This window comes from Lepidochelys kempii, chromosome 4, assembly GCF_965140285.1.
Source record: "Lepidochelys kempii isolate rLepKem1 chromosome 4, rLepKem1.hap1, whole genome shotgun sequence".
Taxonomy (NCBI): Eukaryota; Metazoa; Chordata; order Testudines; family Cheloniidae; genus Lepidochelys; species Lepidochelys kempii.
The window spans coordinates 7,241,825-7,261,724 of record NC_136383.1 but is presented as its reverse complement, the minus strand read 5'-3'; the positions used below and the strand labels follow the sequence as shown (position 1 = coordinate 7,261,724).

The window sequence follows — 19,900 nt, the reverse complement described above, 5'->3', positions numbered from 1 at the left end:
GACAGAGACAGAGACAGAGTCATTCAGTTATTACAGCCTGGAGTGGGCTACATAGGTCTTATCTAGCCTTGCTTACTCCAAATGTTCAAAAATTGTGAGTCATGACCTAAAAATCATTTAAATATTGGGTTCTTCTTATTAGTTTCTGGTTTTTGAACCCTTAGTGTTTGCATTTTCAAGGTTGTGTCAATAGCCATGACAGCTAGACATTTATTATTTTAATGAAAAGCTGAGATTCTCACATAATCACCTGACTCCAGGAGCTGGGGATTTAAGAAAAAACACCAAATATTGTGAGCATCATAATAAAATTACAAGAGTTGGCAACACTGTGTGAAACTTGTTTTACTGGTAGAAAATTTATAAGAAGTTCTATTAGATTTTACTTTAAAAATCTGGAGAGGGAATATTTTTTAAAAATGAAGTGCACATTATGATAATTTTGCTAGAAATATTGGGCATAGCTCTGCTAAAGAAAATGGAACTATACTGACTTACCCCAGCGAACCTCGGACCCATTATTTATTTCTCCTGCACTGTATTCTTTTCTGCAATACACAACTTTAATATTATGTGGAGTTTGGCAACAAAGGGCATCTTCTGTGCTAGTGACAGAGTTACATCCTGCTTCTCATAATAGACTGATGCCAGGTGAACCGTTTAGCCTGGAATAATTCCTCACCAATCTTCTTCAAATGAGCTGTGGCTTCACACAGTGTCCTTTGAATACACATTCTGAGCAAATCACTAAGGAGAAGGGATACCCCAGAATATGCACTCATGCAAATAGAGCCCCAATCCTGCAAACACTTCCTGCATGTGCATAACTTTGCTCACATGAATAGTCCCATGGAGGTCAATGGGAGTACATAAAGTTATGCATTTGTGTACGGGCTTGTCAACACGGTATGTAAGTGAGCACCAGCTGGGGTATTAATTCTAGTGGGCATCAGCATGCTGTACACTAACTGGCCCATGTGGACCCTGCTGGCATGCACTAACAGTTCCCTAGTGCACATTATTGGAGTCCTGTTTTCAAACAGTGCTCCAGTACCGCCGTGTGCACCAGGGAAGTTTTAGTGTGTGCCTCCAGGATCTGCACGGACAGCTAGTGCACTGCATGCTGGGACAGACTAGAAGTCTGACCCCCGCTGGGGTGCACAAATGCTCCTTGTACACAGTTCCTAAGTGTCTGCAAAATAAGGACCCAAGCTCATACCTCTTTGAACATTATATTAGCAGATAACTGCACGATCAGACTGAACACGTTGTTGTGTGATAAAATCACGCAAGCACCTGCATCCCAGGCCCCCACTTAACTTTAAGCACATGGGTAGCCCCACTTCCTCCAGTGGCAATATTTACATCAGTCAAATAAAGTCCAGGCTTAAATGCTTCAAAGGATCAGGGCCCGTACAATATCTCAAGGAAACTCTCCCCATTTCATAGCTCCTGCAATGAAAATCTTGAAGCCCACTTGTTCAGGGTCCAAATGCATACCGTGCATATGCAAGTGCTGCAAGTATATTTGCACATTACCAGGGCAGTGGGATTTATGCCTTATCCTGGGCCTTTTTGTTTGCTTTTCAGTTGCTGCGATCATGGCTGTGGGTGGGCTTCTTCCCTGCGTGCTGTTGCGTATCCAAGCCTAATATGGTCAGTGTTCCCACCTGCTTTTGATGTCCTACCTCAATGTTTTCTGTGCTTAGCCTGGCTTTATCTTTCTTTCTTGTATTGGCCTGGATTCGCTTTCTCATCTGTGCTCAGCACTCAGCTTGTCTGTCTCAACAACAGGAAATAGCCTCATCTGAAGCATAATAATACATCTCCAGAAAGAACGGGGTCCCCATGGAGAATCTGACCTATTATTTCATGATGGATTGACCCAGACAGCATATCAAAAATGTCATGTGTCATCCTAAAACCAAAGATCATGTGACTCATGTGCTGGACACTTCCTGCTTATCATCACTAAGGGGTTAGTTTCCAAAAGACAGGGGTAAAGGTTGCAGCGTTTCCTGGCATGTAGCATGCATGACAGTGAAGTGAAGTGTGTGTTGTTTTCCGCGGTGCCATGCCACTACTAGCAATGATCCGTTGTACTGAGGGCTGGTAGTCTGTCCCACAAGCTACCCAGTCCCTTTCCAAGTTGCATAAGCAATGTCCATTCCGATGTGGTCTCTCACACTGCTGACTGATAAAATGAGCGGTGCTTTTACTATGTTTGGATTAGATTTGGATCGTTCGAGAAGCAAAAACTATTTTGTATTTTAGAAAAGGAGGACTTATGGCACCTTAGAAACTAACCAATTTATTTGAGCATAAGCTTTCGTGAGCTACAGCTCACTACATCGGATGCATCTCATGAAAGCTTATGCTCAAATAAATTGGTTAGTCTCTAAGGTGCCACAAGTACTCCTTTTCTTTTTGCGAACACAGACTAACACGGCTGTTACTCTGACACCTTTGTATTTTAGGTTTCTGAATCAGCTGATGGGGGTGCAGGCAGACAGCTCCCAATTGGCTAAGCCTGTACAGCAACTCATAAAATCACACTCAAGAAGTGTCCATCTGAGTTCATAGGATATAAATAACTGAAGCAGAGAGCTAAGACTTCCCGCTTTTGCTCATGCCAGGCCTTGCTGTGAAAACACAATGGAAATGCACATAGCTGTCCCGGGGAGCATCGAGATTCTGCAGAGCTACAGTTTAGTCATTGTGTAGTCTTCTGGGTGAGACATAAGATTTGCCAGAGTGGATCAGACACATGGTCCATCTAGCCCAGTATTCTGTCTCTGACCATGGGCACCCCAGATGCTTCAGATGAAGGTGTAAAAACTCTACAGTAGCATTTATGGGCTAACTTTCCTCCAAGAAAGTTTCCATCTGACCTCAGTTGGCTCATGCCCTGTGACTGGAGGGTTTACAGACCTTCCAAAACTCCTGGATTTTGGTGGGTTCTTTTAATATTTTCCTTAAACACAAATTATTCCAGTTTGTGGCAGTACAAATATTCATATTTGAGAAAAGGATCAGGTCTATTGAGTTTACACGGGTACAAGAAACAGAAAACACCTGTGAAGTGTTTTGTTGCCGATTCTCATGAATTTATTGCCAGTCTATCTATGATGGATGTTTTTTCTTAAAGCCCCAGCTCCTGGAGTCATGTGATTATGTGAGGTTTCAGAGTAGCAGCCGTGTTAGTCTGTATCCTCAAAAAGAAAAGGAGGACTTGTGGCACCTTAGAGACTAACCAGTTTATTTGAGCATAAGCTTTCGTGAGCTACAGCTCACTTCATCGGATGCAGTAAGCTGCAGCTCATGAAAGCTTATGCTCAAATAAATTGGTTAGTCTCTAAGGTGCCACAATTCCTCCTTTTCTTTTTGTGATTATGTGAGACTCTTAGCTTTCCTAGCCCTCTTGGTTGCAGTGCAAAGCTTGAAAACATGAGTCTGACAGGCTCAAAAACCAAAAGGGAAATAAAAAGAACCCCAGTTGTATTATTTTTTAACACATCATAATTTTTGATGAAGCCTTATGATTCTTGAATGCTTGGCAATGAAATACTGGACTCAGCAGCTCAGTCTGAAGTGTTTGGCTGCCACATGTCCTGTGGGTATATTTAGTTATTGTTTGAACTAGTCTGTTTTGCCATGATGATGTCAAAAGAAAGATTCCAATAGGTTGATGGCCCATCTGTACCAGGTACTGCAGAAATGCAGGCATTATTACTTTATGCTTTGAGCCCTGATTTCCTCAATGAGGCGTAAAATGAAGGGTTATCAGTGACTGGAAGCTCTGGACATGCCTATTCAGAAGGGTAGAAGGTGCTCAAGAGCCCAGGAAATCAGAATGATCGTGCCCATTTTATTTACCAAAATATATGGGAGGGAGGAAAAAAAGAAAGAAGGGCACGAGATATAGAGGAGAGACTGGCTGAGATGGAAAGTGCTGTCTCTAAATCATCCCTAAGTTTACTACTGCACTGTAGGGAGAATAATGTAGCAGCAAAGGAGACAATGGGAGAAGTGGCTTCCAGGCACAGATACTATCAACCGTGCTAAAGGAAGGCAGGGCAGCCTCTTTAAAGAGATTGACAAGAGATCACTTCAGAGTCCGCTTCCTGCCAAGGAGGGGAGGGAAACGGTCTCTTGTTTAAATTATTTTTAGTTGTTCTTGCGGAAGGCAAAGAGCCATCCAAAGCAATGAGAGGGAAAGAATAAAAGCTAAAAATACATCTGCTGTATTTTCAAAACTTCCTTTGTAAGACTTCCCAGTCAATCTGAGGTCAAATACAGAATAGTACGGCACAGAGTGGGCCAATTCGGGTGGGAAAATTGCTGAGAAAGCCCATGAGTCTGCAGCTGTTAGCAGCGGAGCACAGCAGAGACACCCTTTCAGGTATGGTTATTGAAGTTTACAAAGTGCACCAGGTTGGTGTAGTGAAAACCTGGAGAAATTTGCCCTATGCTTCAGACAGCCACCACTTTCAGGGAAAGCCGTGTATTTGCTCTGTGAATGAGTTGAGCCACACATCACACTGTGCCATTTCTTAGCCCCACAGTCTAGCCACCCTCAAGAACTGAGAAACAACTAATGTCCTTTTCTGATGCCACTATCCAGGCGGGAGCACTTCTAGAGCAGTATGCAGGGGGGGTTTCAGAGGACATGTAATGGGCCAGATTCTCAGCTGGTGTGAACTACATCACGTGACACCAGCTGGGAATCTAACCCAGTGGAACAAAAATGACTTCTTGTGGGTACTCCTCCCAAGGGATGGGGTGAATGCAAGACGGAAAGGAGGAAGGTGGATGGGAAGATGGAGAGCACCTTTCAGTCGGAGGAGCATGCATTTTAGACAAGGATGAATAATAATAATAATAATAAGAGGGTCCTCTGTGTTTTTAAGGTAATAACTACATCAGGGGCTTCTAAACACCAGGGAGTTTTGCCATTGACCTCAGTGGAGCAAAGATTTTCTCTGGCCTTTCAATCTCTGGGTGTGTTTAGCCCAGCATAAAGTTATTGTCACATAAGCAGGGAAACCCCTCCACTGATCATCTCCATGTACAACCAGAGCTGCCAAGCTGAAGCCAAGTGATTAAAACCAGGCAGAGAAAGCCCCGACTGTTGTGTCAGTGGGTGTGGAATGCATTAGTGCCATGGAACATATATGGCTGGGTTTGTTGCTTAACACCTTATATAAAGATTTTTAATTGAGTGTTACCCCAGTGTACACAATAATTCCTTGGTCCTTAATAAAAACCCACTTATAAAATGACAACTCAACATTGCGTAGGCCCTAATCCTACAAAGACTTATGCATTAAGGTCAATGGGACTACTGACAAGGTGAAATTCTAGCCCCATCCAAGTCAGTGGGAGATGCCATTGACTGCAAGTCAGTGCCTAATGTTAAGCATGCACGTAAGTCTTTGCAAGATCAAGGCCATATATTGTATGCTCTTTGGGACAGGAACTGTCTTTTTATTATAGGTGCCTAGTACCTTCCACCACAGAGTCCCGATCCCTAACTGTCACCTTTAGGCGTTACCACAGTACAAATATTAACTAACAATAATCTGCTCTACGGAGAAAAATACCCCGGACCCTCGCTAGAACGCAGGATTTGGGATCCATGCACAGTACGGCATTAACACGGGGACCATGTTATAGTGGGGACCGTGTTAAAATGAATTCCAAGTAAAGTAATTAAATTTGGGATTCATGGCCACGACCGGGTTATATGCGAACTTGTGCTATATAGACGTGTGTTCTAGTGAGGGTCCGGTGTCCTTGAAAGATGGTGCAGTCTGTAATAATCTCAACTTTTAAAAGAAAGTGACACTGTGAATGTTCAAGTTGGAGCTAATGTTGCTGTGACAAGGATTCAGTGTCACCCCAGATTCCACTCACAGATCCCCTGCTTGCTGGGGAGAGATGCTTTGGGGGCATTCCTTAGAGGCATAGCACCCACTCTTGTGAACTCCATGGCCTTCTCCCCCTTCTTCTTGCTCCTTTTCCCCATTTCCATGGTGGGTATGGGCAGCTGCATGAACCCCATGGTGTTTTACACTCCCCTGACTCAGTCTTACAAAACCCTGTAGACAGAGGAACTCGGCACAGGGTGGTTAAGGCTCAGAAAAGCATTTAACCTGAGACATGGGAGTAGTCACATCCCTCTTCTGCCAAGTACATAGGCATGGGCTGAAGTGCTTTGCTGAACAGGGATAGCTTTACGTGTGCAAGGACTTTGCTGAACCTGGGCCCACAGCACCCGATCCAGCCCACTGGGAGTCTGTCCATTGACTCCGTTATAGGTTGGATTGTGGCCATTGTGGTAGGACCAAGATGACAACAAAAAAATTCCTTCTCCCACACCCATGCTTTTTTCACTAGGTGCCTCTCTGGGTGGCTGCAGGCCTATGCGGTATCACATAACGAACAACACATGACAAGGTGAAGATGTGCATGGGCAAGGTCAGGGGCCAAGTGTCCCCTTCATCCAAGAAGGACAGGTATTATTCACCTGACATCTCATAAGAACGGCCTTACTGGTCAGACCAAAGGTCCATCTAGCCCAGTATCCTGTCTTCCAACAGTGGCCAATGCCAGGTGCCCCAGAGAGAATGAACAGAATAAGTAATCATCAAGTGATCCATCCCCTGTTGCCCATTCCCAGCTTCTGGCAAACAGAGGCTAGGGACACCATCCCTGTCCATTCTGGCTAATAGCCATTGATGGACCTAACCTCCAGGAACTTATCTAGTTCTTTTTTTATCCCTGTTATAGACGTGGCCGTCACAACATCCTCTGGCAAGGAGTTCCACAGGTTCACTGTGTGTTGTGTGAAAAAATACTTCTTTTTGTTGGTTTTGAACCTGCTGCCTATTAATTTCATTTGGTAACCCCTAGTTCTTGTGTTATGAGAAGAAGTAAATAACACTTCCTTATTTACTTTCTCCCCACCAATCATGATTTTTTAGACCTCACTCATATCCTCACATAGTTATTTTTTTTCCAAGCTGAAAAGTCCCAGTCTTATTAATTTTCCCTCATATGGCAGCCGTTCCATAATTCTAATAATTTGTATTGCCCTTTTCTGAACCTTTTCCAACTCCAATATATCTTTTTTGAGATGGGGTGACCTCATCTGCATGCAGTATTCAAGATGTGGGTGTACCATGAATTTATATTATGATATTTTCTGTCTTATTATCTATCCCTTTCTTAATGATTCCCAACATTCTGTTTTTTGACTGCCGCTGCACATTGTGTGAATGTTTTCAGAGAACTATCCTCAATGACTCCAAGATCTCTTTCTTGAGTGGTAACAGCTAATTTAGACCCAATCATTTGATATGTATAGTTGGAATTATGTTTTCCAACATGCATTACTTTGCATTTATCAACATTGAATTTCATCTGCCATTTTGTTGCCCAGTCACCTAGTTTTGAGAGATCCTTTTGTAGCTCTTCGCAGTCTGTCTGGGACTTAACTATCTTGAGTAGTTTTGTATCATCTGCAAATTTTGCCACCTCACTGTTTACCCCTTTTCCAGATTGTTTATGAATATGTTAACTAGGACTGGTCCCAGTACAGACCCGTGGGGGACACCACTATTTACCTCTCTTCATTCTGAAAATCGACCATTTATTCCTACCCTTTGTTTCCTATCTTTTAACCAGTTACCAATCCATGAGAGGACCTTCCCTCTTATCCCATGACAGCTTACTTTGCTTAAAAGCCTTTGGTGAGGGACCTTGTCAAAGGCTTTCTGAAAATCTAAGTACACTATATCCACTGGATCCCCCTTGTCCACATGCTTGTTGACCCCCTCAAAGAATTCTAGTAGACTAGTGAGGCATGTTTTCCCTTTACAAAAACTATGTTGACTCTTCCCCAACAAATTATGTTAATCTATGTGTCAGACAATTTTGTTCTTTACTATAGTTTCAACCAATTTGCCTAATACTGAAGTCAGACTTACTGGCCTGTAATTTCCAGGATCACCTCTGGAACTCTTTTTAAAAATTGGCAACACATTAGCTATCCTCCAGTCATTTGGTACAAAGCCGATTTAAATGATAAGTTACAAACTACAGTTAGTAGTCCTGCAATTTCACATTTGAATTCCTTGAGAACTTTTGTGTGAATACCATCTGGTCCTGGTGACTTATTACTGTTTAGTTTATCAATTTGTTCCAAAAGTGCCTCTAAAGACACCTCAATCTGGGACAGTTTCTCAGATCTGTCACCTAAAAAGAATGGCTCAGGTTTGGGAATCTCCCTCACATCCTCAACCGTGAAGACCGATGCTAGAATTCATTTATTTTCTCCACAATGGCCTTATCATCCTTGAGTGCTCCTTGAGCATCTTGATTGTCCAGTGGCCCCACTGGTTGTTTAGCAGGCTTCCTGCTTCAGATGTACTTAAAATTTTTTTGCTATTACTTTTTGACTCATTGGCTAGCTGTTCTTCAAATTCTTTTTTGGCCTGCTGAATTATATTTTTACATTTCATTTGCCAGAGTTCATGCTCCCTTCTATTTTCCTCACTAGGATTTAATTTCCACTTTTTAAAGGATGTCTTTTTACTTCTTCTACCTTGTTGTTTAGCCACATGGCACTTTTTTGGTTCTCTTACTATGTTTTTTAATTTGGGGTATACATTTAAGCTGAACCTATATTATAGTGTCTTTAAATAGTTTCCATGCAGCTTGCAGGGATTTCACTTTTGGCGCTGTACCTTTTAATTTCTGTTTAACCAACCGCCTCATTTCTGTGTAGTTCCCCTTTCTGAAATTAAATGCTACAGTGTTGGGTTGCTGTGGTGTTTCCCCTACCACAGGGATGTTATATTTAATTATATTATGATCACTATTACCAAGCGGTCCAGCTATATTCACCTCTTGGACCAGATCCTGTTCTCCACTGAGGACTAAATCAAGAATTGTCTCTCCTCTTGTGGGTTCCAGGACTAGCTGCTCCAAGGAGCAGTCATTTAAGGTGTCAAGAAACTTTATCTCTGCATCCCGTCCTGAGGTGACATGTATCCCGTCAATATGGGGATAGTTGAAATCCCCCATTATTACTGAGGTTTTTTTTTATTTTAATAGCCCCTTTAATCTTCCTGAGTATTTCACAGTCACTTTCACCATCCTGGTCACGTGGTAGGTAGTATATCCCTACCACTATAGTCTTATTCTATGGAATTACTATCCATAGAGATTCTATGGTACAGTTTGGTTCATTTAAGATGTTTATTTCATTTGATCTATGCTTTCTTTCACATATAGTGGCTCTCCCCCACCAGTATGACCTGTTCTGTCATTCCAATATATTTGGTACCCTGGTATTACTATGTCCCATTGATTATCCTCATTCCACCAGGTTTTTGTGATGTCTGTTATATCAATATCCTCATTTAATACAAGGCACTCTAGATCACCCATCTTATTATTTAGACTTCTGTCATTGGTATATGAGCACTTAAAAACCTTGTCACTTTTTAGCTGTCTGCCATTACATGAGGTAATTGAATGGGACTTTTTTTTCATTTGACTGTTTCTCATCAGATCCTACCTGTATCTTATCATCTTCCATCCTCTCCTCCTTACTAGGACATAAAGAATTTTCATTAATAGAGCCTCCCCTAAGGGATGTCTCTGTCCGAACCACTTGCTCCTCTGCACCTATCGGTTTTCCCCCAGCCCTTAGCTTTAAAAACTGCTCTACGACCTTTTTAATGTTAAGTGCCAGCAATCTGGTTCCATTTTGGTTTAGGTGGAACCCATCCTTCCTGTATAGGCTCCCAAAAGTTTCCCCAGTTCCTAATAAATCTAAACCCCCTCCTCCCTACACCATCGTCTCATCCACGCATTGAGACCCCGCAGTGCTGCCTGTCTAACTGATCCTGCCTGTGGAACTGGAAGCTTTTAGAGAGTGCAACCGTGGAGGTCCTGGACTTCAATTTCTTGCCTAAATTTGTCCTCCAGGACCTCTCTCCTATCCTTCCCTATATTATTGGTACCTACATGTACCACGACCACCGCCTCCTCCCCAGCACTACACATAAGTCTATCTAGATATCTTGAGAGATCTGCAACCTTCACACCAGGCAGGCAAGTCACCATGCAGTTCTCCTGGTCATCGCAAACCCAGTTATCTATGTTTCTAATCATCAAATCCCTCATAACTGTTACCTGTCTTTTCCTAATAACTGGAGTTCCCTCTCCCGGAAAGGTATCCTCAGTACGAGAGAATATCATGACATCATCTGGAAGGAGGGTCCCAACTGTGGAATAATTTCCCTCTGCTCCAGTTGGATGTTCTTTTTCCTGAGACTTTCATCCTCCTCAACAGCATAGAGTCTGTCAGACTAGGGGTGGGACCTTTCTAGTGTGTCCCAAAAAGTCTCATCTATGTACCTCTCTGTCTCCCTCAGCTCCTCCAAAGCCTGTACACGGTCTCTGAGGGCCAGGAGCTCCTTGCACCAAATGCACACATATGCCACCTGCCCATGCATGCTGCATTGAGTACAATAAACTGGATACCCCCCCCGTTGGTGCGTTATCTGTTTACTCCTGCAGCTTGTTCCTTTGTTTTGTTTTTATCAGGGGGTGTTTGGCTTTAAGTTTAAAGAATGTTAAGTGTATCTAGTGCCCCCCCCCCCGACTCCTGCCTCTAAACTCTCTTGCGAAACACCCCTGTTACCCGCTTCTGTTTGCTAGTTCCTCTGGTCACTTAGGAGCGGGCTTTTTAAAGCTCTGGTCTTCCTGAGTAGCCCTAGGCCTTGCCTAGCAGGCTGCTAGGCTCAGCACACAGAGAGTCAGCACACGGTCCCACAACGAACAGACCACACAGTATATTTCAGTCAAGGAGCAAGTATACCATAAACACAGACACTACAGACGACAAACAGGTTATCCCAATGAGAGAGATAATCTCTCTGTCTTTGCTCTTGTGAAGTGACTTACATTATGCTAGGTAACATTCAGTGGTTCAGTCCCACCTTTTCCCAATCATATTCTTCATCTTTCTTCCATTCCACTTTATGTTATAAACCCGTATAAGGATCATTTTACAACCTCACTTTTATAATCTGCCCAATAAATATTTTATGAGCTGCTTGCCAGTGTGGAAGTAGGTTTTATATCAGACACGATGCCATAAGAATATTTAAAATCTAAATGTCTTTTTTTCCCCTCTTATACTTTTATTAAAAAACACTGCAAGCTATGATTGAGGTCTTACTCTTCCGTGTGATGGGACCTACCGACATAATATTGCAGGGGGGACGTTGCTTTCAAGATACTGATACAGATACAGATCCTCAGCAGATGTAAATCAGTGGAGATCCAGGAGCTTTACAGATTTACTGAGTGTCTTGTCCAATTTCTTCAGATCAGTGGGAGAGGAAGGGGGTAACAATGTCTTTATATCTTCACGATATGTGATATAGAAAAGATGTACACAATCTATATTATCTACAGCCGCCATCAAATTACACTGATGAAAGTCCATCAGGTATCTTTGCTTTGCATCTTTTACAATCAATATTAAACATAAATGCACATGTGAAAATCAAATTATACAACAACCATTCCCGTCAGCCCCTCCCCCCTGCCATGTCTTTTAAAAACAGAATATTTGGATACTTTTACTTGTCAATAACAACACATATGTGGGAGAAGATCAATATTGAAAGGCATGTCATGACTGATTATCCTGAAATCACATATTTTTGGATGGAATAGATCAAATATAATTTCAATACAAAGGTGGGGAGAAATAAAGAAAGAACACTATGCCTCTTTCTTGTAAAAAAAAAAACTGTTAAAATTCCAGACGAGAAGAAGTACAATTTAAGCCAAGAATGGGGGTTTTATTGCTTATTTATCGGACTGGTTAAGACTGCGTATTGGTGACAGATACAGAAGATAACATGTAATGGACAGGTTTTCTATAATGGGTTGTTAGCAATGCTGAATCATTACTTGAGACCCGGTCATACACCAGCTTCAGTTTTACTTGGTGCCTTTTGTTGAGGCTTGTTTTAATGGTGCTTTCAGGGGTTCCAGAGCCTGTTTTATATGTTCACGTGACATGCTGCTGCATATGTTATAGAACGCCAGAGATGGCCACAACCGAAAATAACTCTCTGAATATCACCCTAGCTAAGTGAAACATTAGCCACTTTGCACCAATGTATTCTTAGATCACTCTGTGTGAGGGATTAAAGGTTTTATTTCCAATTTTATAGTAGGCATCTCCATACAATTACATTTTCAGGAGCCCCGTTTAATGAGAAAGGTAGCATTAGGAAAGAGTACTTACAGATGAAGGATTCAGATGAGAGATTTGAGTCTGACAGAGAAAGGAGCATGTTTGCTTTTTAAAGGTAAACAGGAGAAGGGTTTACACATGCTTTTCCTGAAAACAAAGCTAGTTGGAAAACAGCCCTTTTTTTGAATGGATAATTGGGATTTTGATTAACTAAAAATTTCATGAAAATTGCCTGCCTTCCTTGAAATTTTTTTATCCAAAAACTGAAATGCACAGAACTGAAAAGATTGTATTAGAAAATAAAAAATACTTCATTTTGGGGCAATTTTCAGGTGAAAATATTAAACTTTTTGCAATACCAATATTTCATTTTTTGGTAGTTTCCAACTGAAAATATTTTGGTTTGCCAACACGCAACCAAAACTCAGTTTGGGGGTGTTTCAAGTTTTGACAAGGAATTTAAATTTTCTGTGGGGAAAATATGCAACATTTTCCAACCAGCTCTGTTTTGGATCTGGTGAACCCAAAACTCCCACTGAAGTATGGCGTTCACCCACTGGGTGGAGTTTGGGGCATGCAAGAAATGCAGGATTTGATTAACTTTCTTATGAAATGGAAGGCTTGTCTACACTAGAAAATTGAACAATTGCTGGTTGAATAGGTGGACAGCCACCACTGTAAGCCCAAAAGCAAGATTTGCCTTGCGGTTTTGAGCTAAGGACCATTTCAGTTTTGCCTCACGTCCACACTACTCCTGTACTACACTGCTAATGCCTCACATCTCGTGGCACAGTAGCCCTAAGCAGATGATTCTAGGAAATTTCAAAGGGCCTTTTAGGATACTTTGGGGAGCCCAAGGGAACTGCTGGAGACTAAGTCAAACTCCCATAATTCCCTAGCAGAAGCTCAACTAAGCCAGCTAGCCAGAGAATACCAGATGGTGCCCTGTGGCTTATGATTGGATGTTAAAATAAACAACTGACAATATGTGGATCTTTAGGAAAATACAAATTGTTAATTTTGATTCGCCTATAAAAGAGGACAAATAAGTTCAGGATGAGTGTATATTTTAATGAGGCTGGTGCAGCATGCCCAGTGTTTTCCAAAACGATGTCAGCATATTGTTTACCAGTAGATAGACTGCAGACTTGGGTTTAGGCCTCTTCCTACTGCATACAGCCTAAGGCAGGTTATAAAGATCCACCAATCATCAGGAAAGTGCCTCGGCCCATATCCGTTATCAGCAGACCCAGGAGGGAATGGCAGAGGCTTCTGGCCTTATCAGAGAGACTAGTCACTTCTGCCCTGGACATACGTAGCCATGGACTGGACTCCACTGGACTCCATGTCACAGTGACTTCCACCTGGCTACCAAATTACCCTCTGATTTCAGTGCTAGCTGCTCTCTGCTGGTCACAGTTCCCTGACCATTGCCATGGTGGTGCTCTGCTCTGTGGGCTTCGTTGCTTACTGGAGACTCCACCTGTCACCTGCCAGCCCCACCACCCTCAGCTCACTCCAACCATAGTCTCTCAACATGCCTTTCCTCCAACCCTCTCTATCATTTTCTCTTCTCTGCCTCCCTTTTGTTTCCATGAGCTCCACGGCCTCCTTCCTTCCTTCCCCTGCCTCCCAACCTCCCGGGGGTAACGTGCTTTCCCACTAGCCTCCTTACAATGCTCTTAGGCCCTGATGTGGCCTTTGGATCTGTGGGTTGGACCCTTGCAACCACGTAGATTGACTTTCGTGAGACACCATATGGAGAGCACAGCTGCTGTTTTGCTCGGAGTGCTGGTTTCTTGGCTTGTTCATCTCGCTGTGGGTCTCACTAGACTGACTGCTGCCACCATGTTTCATGTGTCATGTGCTGGAGGATATCAGGACTCCATGTTTCTAAAGCTAAACTGTCTGTTTATTAAGAACCATTTACAGAGGTTGCCGGGGCTCAGAACATGGACGGTCTGACCTAGAGGTCAGAGCCTAAAGTAGAGTCAGGGTCATGGTCAGGAGTCATGCCATAGGCCACAGCTAGAGGAAGAGGCAGGAGCCATGCCTGCGGGTTAAACTTGAGCCAGAAGTCACACCAAGGGTCAACGCCAGAGTCAGCAACTGGAGAGCAAGGAAACAGGAGTGAGAACCAGGCAACCAGGCAGGAACTTGGTCTCAGCAGGCTGGTCGTCATCAGCAGACCAAGCTAGCAACTAGTTGCTCAGACAAGGGGTGGGAAAGGAACAGGAAGCTTTATAGCTGGTGATGTCCAATCAGCAATCCACTGCTAGTCACCTGACCCTGCTGAGTCAGAGGGTGGAGCCTCTGGAAGTTGGGGTGCTAGCTACGGTTCCCTCATCAAACCTTGCAGTACGGTGGTACAGAGGGTAAGGCTTTTCTTGGCTCCTACATGGGTTTGAGACCCAGGGTGCCTGCCAGAGGTGCTACAACTGCATGCTGGCCATGTACAGGTAGCCTGCCTTCCTCCTGCAGCCTGTACGCCACCTTACAGGCAGATTTTTATAGGGAGGATCCCACCCACATGGATAAGATCCTTGGTTCATAGGTGATGAGTTTGAAAAACTCTGGTACCAGCTAGATATTGTATGTTCAGAATACATATTTGCCCTGATCCTGTCATCCACCACGCGCCCTTGTGCCCATGTCGCGCTCCATTGATTCCATCTCCGTAACGGCAGCAGCTGAGGTATCCACGTAATCCCAGAGCGCCAGCAAGAGGGAGGGGGAGCCGCACAAGCAAGTGGTGGTCATGCCGAGGCAGAAGCAGCCAAACACTAATCTCAGGATTCGTGCGGGTCAGGTGACTAACACGCCAAGAAGGGAATGCGTGTGCGATGGTGCCTGTGCATAAAGGCTGGAGCTGCCCAGAAAACACACTTAAGTTCTGGGACTGCATGAACAATCTGTGAAGGTGGCAAGGGTCCGCTGGACAAGTCCCATTCACTTTGTGCTCCCTCCTTTTGGCCTATCTGTAAGATGGAGATAACGGCAGCTGGTCTCCCTTATAAAGAGTCTAAGATCTAAAAGTGCTGTATAAATGCTAACCATGATTGTTGTGTTTTATCACATTCCTGCCAATTGTCTTTCCTGTTCCTCCTTATCCCTTTCTTTTTAATAATAGCAAAAATTAACAATATTTTCAACTGGGATTTTTAAAAAAAACCAAAGGATTTAGGGGCACACTTCCAATTGAAAGTCAGTGGGCCTTGTAGATGGAGGCACTGTGGCCTAGTGGCTAGTGCACAGTGTTGGGACTCAGGAGAATAACATTCTATTCCTGCTCTGCCACTGGCCTGCTGGGTGACCCTGGGCAAATCATTACACTACTCCGTGCCTCAGTTTCCCCATCTGTGAAATGGGGATAGTGATACTGCTCTCCTTTGTAAAGCATTTTGAGATCTACTGCTGCTAAGCGCAAGGGAGTGTCCCTCTGACAAATTCAAAAAACCTCCTTCTCAATAAATAAAAGACAAAGGGGAATATTTTGATGACATAACACTGGCATACCATTTCTGCAGATAGACTTAGGTATGTTGGCTCCCTGTGAATCTGTTCTGGGTTCTTGTGCTTCATGTGAGTGACTTAATGAAATGGTTTCGGATATCTGATTGATCGAAGCTTATTCTGTTCCAGGCGATGTGGATACAGCAAAGCTAAACAAGATCCAGAAGAAGAAAAGATGCACTTTCATAATGGCCATAGTAAGGGAAGATTTAAAATACATATATGCATTTGTGACTCAGCTCCTATTTCTGGCTTTGCATGGTACTAAGAATAATGAATAACAATTGAGATTTCTTCAGCAAATGGTCAGTTGGTATCCAGTAGAATCAGTTGATTCTGTTATGCAATAAGGCCCCGATCCTGCAAAGACTTAAGAACATGGCTAACTTTATGCATAAAATAGTCCCGATTGACTTCAATGGGAGTACTCGTGTGTGTAAAGTTAAGCATATGCATAAATCTTTGCAGGATTGAGGCCCAAATGAGTGGTTTAATTATAACTTCCCTTTTTAGTCAGTAATATTTCAACAATTTTATTGCTTTCCTCAGTCCTCTACTACATGACACACACAATTTTTAATCTTGCTTGGTTAATCCATTGACGCCAGGCACTTTTGTAGTTTGGAGGAATGAGCACAAGGTTTGGAACCTGAAGGTTTTTCTCTTTGCCAACAATGTGGACATAGCCCACCCCAGCTCTCTGGCCCAGTTTCCCAGCTGTATAATACTTCTCCTTCTGCACTAGGGTGTTGTGAGAATTAATTAGTTAACAATTGTAAGTAGACTTGAACATGTGAAGTACTACTGTAGCCCTTCTATAAATCTAGGGTCAGACTTTACAAAACTTTCGTGAAGTGCTGTGGGATCTATAGATGAAAAGAGGGAGGTGTTACTTATTTAAAGCATTTTTACCTTTTCTGCACTAGAGTATATTCAAATCTCTATCACTGCTATTTAACACAGGCAGCAGGAAGCCAATCAATTCAAGGACTGCACTGTGAACCTCTTACTCAAACTGATGAGTAGTTACTCTGCCAGTAGCTTCAATGCTTCTCAAATAATAATAACAACAATTCTTGTGAAAGTACCTTCCCACTCCTCAGTCCATGGAAAAAGCCTATTATTGATTTTCTTTATTATTATTATTACATAGGAGTGCAACCCTGAAGGTGTGTTATATTGCAAACATGTGATCTGGGCAGTTTCTAATTCATGATAACACTATTTGAACTAATGTAGTTGATTAGGTGATAGGCGTAAATCATTGCAGCTCCACAGGCTGAGGGTGATGGTTTCTTTGGGCCAGATTTTCAAACGGACTCAGAAACTCCTGTTGTTCTCAATTAGAGAGGAGATTTTCAAAGATTAGGAGCACAAATCAGTCAGGGGAAGAAGTCTCCCCCCATGTGTCTAAATGGGAACTGAGCTCTTTTGAAAATCTGATCCTTCATATTTCTTCCCTTCTGGCCTTTTACATTCAGTCCAACTTTCGCCTGGCTGGGTTGTCCACCTAGGCTGTCTTCTCACTATGGTCCTTATTCCATAGCATTGAGCACCTCACAGAGTTTTAATGTCATAACATACCTGTGAGGTGGGGCAGTATTTTCAAGCTTTATACATGGGGATCTGAGAATAAGATCCAGTTTTGTAAAGGTAATTAAGCATTGCTGTGCTCAACATTGCAATGCCTAATGGATTTAGAAACCTACATCTCATTTTTCAAAAGTGATTTAAGCACTTAGGAGTCTAAATGCCATAGACTGTCAGTGGGATGTTGGCTCCTGAAGGTCTAAACACCTTTTGAAAATGAGAGTTAGGCTCCTAAATCAGTTAGATTTTGCAACACGGAGCGCAGCAGAGCCTAAATACCTTCAAAAATCTGTTACATGCAGTGTTGCTGTAGCCGTGTTGGTCCCAGGATATTAGCAAGACAAGGAGGGTGAGATAATATCTTTTATTGGACCAACTTCTGTTGGTGAGAGAGACAAGCTTTCGAGCTCACACAGAGCTCTCCTTCAGGGGTGAGAGAAGACCCGAAGAGCTCTGTGTAACCTTGAAAGCTTGTCTCTCTCACCAACAGAAGCTGGTCCAATAAAAGACATTACCTCACCCACCTTGTCTCTTTAAAAATCTGTCCCTAAATGATTGGCCCGAGTCACACAGGGGATCTGTGGCGGTGCAGGGGATTGAGCCCAGATCTACTAACTCAATTCTAACACTCTAGCCACTGCTCCAGCCAGCACTTATATAGCTTATAAGTCTGTATATCATTTTAGCTGAACAACACCCCACGGTTTTGAATGTAATAAGGAAAGTTATGTGTATACCATATTCTTCTTAAATAATGCAATGTAACATTTTTCCGGTAGTGCTTACCTGCCTTGCATTTCAAGATACAAAGTATTAAAAAAGTGTTCAGGTATTCATTTTTGCATGAAAATCGGTTTTCTTCGACAGTGTTCTCCAGTGTGAGTAAAGTCAGCACAAAAGACAAACGTAGTGTTATCCTCAACCATCTCTACTTGTGCCATTTACATTTTAATTTATGTTTACAGTTAAATTGCCAGGAGTAAGGACTTATATTGACCCACATACCTATGAAGACCCCAATCAAGCCGTCCATGAATTTGCCAAGGAAATTGAAGCTTCCTGCATAACAATTGAAAGAGTTATCGGAGCTGGTATGGAGCTATGTTTAATGACCATCTTCTAACTGCCATTAACATCCTGGAGGAGCTTATAGCATTGCTGTTCAAAATCACAGAACAGGCCGGTCAAATATTTGTATTGTGTATGCCCATTGTGAGTGGTTACCTTAGTATACGGTATGTGTGAGACCACTACTGGAATACCATGTCCAGTTCTGGGGTCCATGCTTTAAAAAGGTTGTTGAAAAATGGGAATGGGTTCAGAGAAGAACTCTGAGAATGAATTGTGGTGTAAGAAACACACCTTCCAATGTTGTCTGCTGCATTGCTATAGGCATATTGATCCCAGGATATGAGAGAGACAAGACAGGTAAGGTGGTTTTGGGTTTTTTTCCTATCATTTTTTATGTGAGTTCATCTGAGAGCATAGTGATAGAAAAGACAAAAATGCCCGATCACCCGTGGGCAAACACTTTTCACAAAGCTCCATATCTTATATTTCAGTACACATCTTCAAAGGAAACCTGCACAACATCTCAAAAAGACAGTCCTGGGAACTTAATTTCGTAACTCTGCTAGACACCAAAGACCACGGACTTAACAAGGACACTGGTTTTATGTCTCATGACCACAATTTTTAGCACACCAGACTGTCCGCTACCCTTAACTGCCCACTTCAAACCTTTTATATATAACAATCTAACCCTCAATTGTCCACTTCCTTTCAGGTGACCACCTACAACATGTTAGCCCTTATGCTTAACAATCTATTCCACGTTGTATTTAGCTCAGACATTCTGATTTCCTTCCCCAGACCTGAAGATCTCAGTGTAGCACTAAAGCTGTACTTTCCACCAAGAGAAGTTGGTCCATTAAAAGATAGTACCTGACCTCAACTGCCTTGTCACACACCTTATAATGAAGACTAAAGGAGCTCTGTCTATTTAACTTACCAGAGACAGGGTTCAGAAGTGACTTGATCATGGTCTATAATTACCTACATAGGAAGATCATAGAATCATAGGACTGGAGGGGACTTTGAGAGGTCATCTAGTCCAGTCCCCTGCACTCAAGGCAGGACTAAGAATTATCTAGACCATCCCTGACAGGTGTTTGTCTAACCTGCTCTTAAAAATCTTCAGTGATGGAGATTCCACAACCTCCCTAGGCAATTTATTCCAGTGATGTCTGATACTAGAGGGTTCTTTAATCTAACAGACAAAGGGATAACCTGATCCGATGGCTGGAAGTTGAAGTTAGGAAAATTCAATCTGGAAATAAGGCAGCTTTTAAAGTGTGTGGGTCTTTAACCATTGGAACAACTTACCTAGGAATATGGTCAATTCTCCATCACTTGGAGTCTGTGAAATGAGGTTGGGTGTCTTTCTAAAAGAAATACTCTTGTTCAGCCACAAGATTCTGGCCTCTATAACAATCTCTAGTGCATGAA

General features: G+C 42.6%; 1 protein-coding gene across 15 annotated transcripts in view; it reads left to right on the top strand.

The window, feature by feature from the left end:
- EPHA5 (EPH receptor A5) overlaps nt 1-19,900 on the top strand; it is a 319,537-nt gene that overhangs the window by 253,635 nt on the left and 46,002 nt on the right. For 8 of the 15 annotated variants that reach the window (XM_073340233.2, XM_073340232.2, XM_073340244.2 and 5 more), the window contains 3 exons: nt 1,591-1,656; nt 15,932-15,999; nt 18,358-18,483. In XM_073340233.2, coding sequence (XP_073196334.1) covers nt 1,591-1,656; nt 15,932-15,999; nt 18,358-18,483 — 260 coding nt within the window. Of the gene's footprint in view, nt 1-1,590; nt 1,657-6,399; nt 6,479-15,931; nt 16,000-18,357; nt 18,484-19,900 lie in introns of those variants that run through there. The other 7 variants (XM_073340237.2, XM_073340236.2, XM_073340246.2 and 4 more) reach the window with 2 other exon arrangements.